Source organism: Dicentrarchus labrax, unplaced genomic scaffold (genome assembly GCF_905237075.1).
Source record: "Dicentrarchus labrax unplaced genomic scaffold, dlabrax2021, whole genome shotgun sequence".
In the NCBI taxonomy this organism is placed as follows: Eukaryota; Metazoa; Chordata; class Actinopteri; family Moronidae; genus Dicentrarchus; species Dicentrarchus labrax.
Window position 1 is genome coordinate 25099042 of NW_026136720.1, and position 5378 is coordinate 25104419.

Here is a 5378-nt window from a genome sequence, read left to right on the forward strand (position 1 = left end):
TTCCAACAATCACCAACTCTGGTTTGGTGGAAATAAATCCTTAATTCACCGACGTAGATGATAAAAACAGCAGTTTCAGTCGGAGCAGACCGGCTATGGAAACAAACCACAGAGAGGCTGCGATACAACACAGGCAGAGGGAGAGAGACACCATGTGACTCTGTGTATAGAGAATATAATGTTTGTTGGGGACTATTTCCAGCAGCGTATGAATCCACATTCGCTCCCATCAGTCGTCCTGTGTGTCTCCGCTCTGTAACAGTTGATCGGTTATGTCTTTCCTCAGGTGCCGGACAACCCACCGAACTACATCCTGTTCCTCAACAACCTCCCTGAAGAGACGAACGAGATGATGCTCTCCATGTTGTTCAACCAGTGAGTTCACAGTCGCCACGTTGGTGTTCATGCAGAAAGCAGGCGTGTGTGTGTGTGTGTGCGCTGACTGTTGTCATTTGGGTTTCTTTCTCTGTCCCTCTGCAGGTTTCCCGGTTTCAAAGAGGTGCGACTCGTCCCGGGGAAACACGACATCTCCTTCGTGGAGTTCGAGAGCGACACGCAGGCGGGCGTGGCTAAAGACGCGCTGCAGGGCTTCAGAATCACGGCGACCTGCGCCATGAAGATCACGTACGCCAAGAAGTAGTCCTTAAGGGTTTGATCTCTGGACACAAAGAGACTCTGAGTGGGAGAGGGACGGTCCCTGGATTTCCGTTGTGTTCCCAGATCCTTTCTGATTTTTGTAAATCCCACAGAGCTTTTTTTGAATTATGTTTTTTTTTTACCTTTTTGTTTGAATTCTGTCATTCACGTGGTCGAGTGAGGAAAAAGTCTCTGGCCTGCATCTTGTTTTGTAAAATAAAAGGCTTTTACATAATTGTTGCTTTAGATCTGAGTTTTCTTCCTTCAGCCCCGAACACTCCTGATAAACTGTATTATACTGCGTCTTTGAGGGCTGAGAATATTCTGTATTTCACCAACAATGTGTTCTGTCTCACTACTTTCTGACTTCCTGTCTACCTTCAGATCATCGTGACTTCATTCAAAGTGGACAGAAACAGAATAATATATAGATAATATAATGTTTGTTGGGGACTATTTTCTGCAGCGTATGAATCCACATTCGGTGCTCTAGTGAGTATTTGGGGCAGCAGAACAGTGTGTAAATAATCCATTGATGTATTTGTAACAGTTTTGGGACGACAGAGGAGGAAGACTTTAATACACAGTCGTTATTAGTAGATACATTCACTGTTGCATGTTTAATGAATTTTTTAGAGAACGTTTTTCTGACATTTAAAGATCATCTAAAAATCTTTTTATTATTATGTCCCATTCAGATCTCGTACTCCATCATTTCACCTCTTCCTCAGGTTTTGTCGAACAGTAATCAAATATATCAAATAACATCAATAAGTATTGAGACTCCCTCCAGGGTGTTTTAGCAGCTTTTCTAAATAGTTGTGATGTTTTTAGACGTTTTCTTTGCTGCAGGAAAAAGTGCGTCAACAACATCTGTTTGTGTCGTGTTTCTTCCTCCAGCTGTTATTGATCTGTGTTGCCGGCAGCGAGAACCGTATTTCACCTTGTTGACTGCTCATACGTAGAGTTATTAATGATCGACCGGCAGCTGAACAAGGCCTGATGTCAACACTTCATCACCTTGTGAAGGGTTGATTGTCATGGAGATGACAGCAGTGTGTGTGGGCAATGGGAGGAGATATTTAGCTAAAAATAAATTAAAGTCTCCACTGGTGGAGATTGAAGAGAAATGAAGGACACCAGCCCGTACTGTCCACCTCATTGTGACCTTCATGTTAAGGTTATACAGCGACTGAGAACAACAGCACCAGCAGCAAATTCAGTTTAATTAACCTCTTCAGACCCACCCAGAGTCGATCTGAAGCTCAACGTGTGGCGGCTGTGGTCGATGCCATCTGGGAGGTCTGGTTGCCGCCTGCGACCACAGATATAGAAACCTCATCAGTCCCCATAACGGTGCCTGTTGTGCCACTGGCAGCTTATATAACGGACAGAGTCCTAAAGTGTCTTAAACCTGCAGTCTATGTAACGGCCAGCAGGGGGCAGCTCCACTGGTTGCAATATAAACAGATACCATTCAGTCTTATGGAGAAATGAGCCGACTCCTCAGTGGATTTATGAGCTCAGTAAACAGTTTCCAGATGAGTTTGTGGTCCTGGTTCGGGCTGATCAGATTGGTCAGGGTCAGAGTGAGTGGGCAGGTCATGACTTCACTATCCTGTGGGGGAAAAAAAGGTGAACAGGATGGTGGTGGGAAACAGCAGGGTCGTGTTTTAGGCCTGTGACTGAAAGAGTCAACATGGTAGCGGCTCCGTGAAAGCTAACGAGGTCGGTTTACTCCAAAAGACCTTCAGAAACTCCCCGTTCAACAATTACATGATATGATAACTGATAATTACCTACTGAACCAGATATGACATCACCATTGTAAACAACAACAACAACAGGGCTGATCGGTAGAATATACGATATATATATATTTAATATAAATGGAAAAATAAACAACAATAAGAGAATATTTGTTGGTATATTGCACATGGCATTAATGAAATATTATATTCTGTTTCTGACAATAGATCCTCTTCAATCAGCGGTTCCCAACCTGGGGGTCGGGCCTCCACTGGAGGTCACCAAAGATTCACAAGGGGGTCGCGAGGACTTCTTGATTTTAAGGGGTTTAAGAAAACGTAAAAAGATACACACAGTAGGCCGACAGCTCAGCATTAAGTTCAGTGCAGTGAAGAAAAGTAAATATAAAGTAAATTGTATAAAAGAACAGTGGTTAGGCAGCAGAGGGGAAGAAAATCCTGAACTCTGTCCAAAAAGAAGATTATTAATTATTATTATTATTAAATCACATGTTTGATTGTTAAAAATGATAAAAACCCAGAATACAGACAGAAAATTGTACAGCTCAATTTGAGTCCTCCTCTGTCCTCCTTTGACAGGGAGGTCAGAGACGACACTTCAGCGGGTCCAGAGGGTCGCTCCAATATCACTTCAGAGTAATGACTGGCTCCACATTGCCATAGAACGAACATCCACTTAACATCTGACAGCCGGAATCACAGACACATAAAGGAACAACTGGGTCAACATAATTATCTTTTCTTCTCCTGATTAAAGCTTCTCAAACGACGATCCAACATTTACATCAAACCTTTATGTAATAACCACGAATAAATAAATGTGTTATCCTGCATTAAGTCACCATGACTCATGTTTTAGTTCAGAATTATTTCAATATTTGGTTTGTACCATTATTATGAAGTCACTGTTGCTGCACCTTATTGGCCCGAACCTGACCCTACCCGACCGGCTGGGTTCAATCCCCAAACTGCCCGAACAGAGAATGTATTAAATATATTTAATATTTTATGAACAACACATGAGGCTGTATTTGTTGCTTATTCATGTTTATAATAACTTTCACTATATAATATTCACAATGTACTTTATTTCAGCTTCTAGTAAACTATTTAAATTAATGTATAAATATATTTAAAGTAGATATTCAGGCTCTTTGGGGCTCAAGCTGAATGTCTTCAGCCTTTTTCAGAAACATTGTCACATCTACGTCGGTGAATTAAGGATTTATTTCCACCAAACCAGAGTTGGTGATTGTTGGAAACACTAACAGAGACGCTTTAATGAGTTTCATTCTGTTTCTGTCCACTTTAATGAAGTTAGGATGATCTGAAGGTAGAATTAGTGTTTTTGTCTCTGGAGTCTGGTGGAGAGTGATAGTGATATTACTGTTTGTGGTTAAACTAAAGGTCTATCTCTGTAGGGATCCTTTCTGTAATGCTTCCACTGAGTTTGAATGGAGAATGTTTTATGATAGAAAGGACTTTAAATACCTAGGGATCGAGATCAAATCCGCTTTCTCCTCTTTACTAAAACGTTTTATTTAAAAAATCTAGAAAAGACATGATCAGATGGAAACCCCCCTTTGTCCATAACTGGCAGGATTAATCTCATTAAAATGATTGTACTAAATAAATTTATTTACCTCTTTCAAAACATTCCAAACTTGATTAAAAAATGTTTTAATTCATTGCACAGCAGCATATTATCGTTCATCTGGAAGAGTAAACCACACAGAATAAAAAGAATCGCCCTCCAAAGACCTAAAAAGCTTGCTGGCCTGGGCCTACCTGATTTAACTCATTACTACTGGGTATGTAATATAAAAGTTATGTTACATTGGATGGAAGGAGACCAGGGTGGTAGATGTGAGGCCTGGGTGCAAATGGAAAAAGCCTGTAGTCTGCTATAAGCTTTATACTATGTGCCCCGATGCCCCCTCCCCCAAACCAATTTCTCTCCAACCTGGTGGTGGTGATCTACACACTCTCCCATCAGGAATAATTCTAACTTTCCACCCTCTCTTTCCAATCAATGTGGATGGTAAACTTGGATCATTGGCAGAACTCTCCGGACTATTTACTTTACCAAAGTGTCACTTCTTCAGGAATCTCAAACAGCTTAGGCACTTTGCCCAGAAGAGTATCACTTCATTTCCAGACCTTCCACCGGATAATATGATCGATCGTATTCTTTCATTGTCTCCATATCGTAAGGGTCTGATTTCCACTCTTTACAATAATATATGTGATATCATTCCTCACTCACTGCATATGACAAATGATCAATGGGAGACAGTGCTTAAACTGGTACATTCCTCTTCCCCTGCTCGACACAGCCTAATACAACTCAAAGTCGTTCTGAAAGCACACTTGACCAAATCAAGACTGGAGAAAATGTCCTCTGATGTGAATCCAACCAGCAGATCACACACACATGTTCTGGTCCTGCCAACATCTTTACAGCCTACAGTAAAATGTTCCGTATGTGCCCGTGAAACTCGCTCCCTCAAAGGTAAAGCTTGCACAGTCAGAGCATCCACATCCCTGACTGCAAGACGTCTGACTCTTCTCTCTGGAAAGAGAGAAGAATCTGGGTATAGTTTCACAATTATAATCACTTGATTGATGCAGCTACCATTTTTTTCTTTTCTGTGAATACTCTTAGTTTCAACATATGCTGCAAATGAATGTACGACACAATAAAATACTAAAAACTGTTGAATGAGGAAAAAAAAGAAAGAATGTTTTATGATGAGAAGAATCTTATTTCAGTGATGAGGAGAAACTTTATAGTTGTATCTGTTTAATAAACAGGTGGAAGATCATCTCCATCATGTGACCGAGTGAAGTGATCAGCAGTTGATCAGGATGAGACCTGGATGAGACCTGGTCCCTCTGCACACACACACACACACACACACACACACACACACACATACAATCACTGAGGTGCGTGCGCGTGCGCGTGCGCGG

General features: G+C 41.3%; 1 protein-coding gene across 3 annotated transcripts in view; it reads left to right on the top strand.

The window, feature by feature from the left end:
• Positions 1 to 871, top strand: part of snrpb2 (small nuclear ribonucleoprotein polypeptide B2) — a 5697-nt gene extending 4826 nt beyond the window's left edge. For all 3 annotated transcript variants that reach the window (XM_051381680.1, XM_051381681.1, XM_051381682.1), the window contains exons 6-7: positions 287 to 375; positions 481 to 871. In XM_051381680.1, coding sequence (XP_051237640.1) covers positions 287 to 375; positions 481 to 640 — 249 coding nt within the window. In that variant the 3' untranslated portion in view covers positions 641 to 871. The remainder of the gene's footprint in view (positions 1 to 286; positions 376 to 480) is intronic.
• Positions 872 to 5378: the final 4507 nt, after the last annotated feature.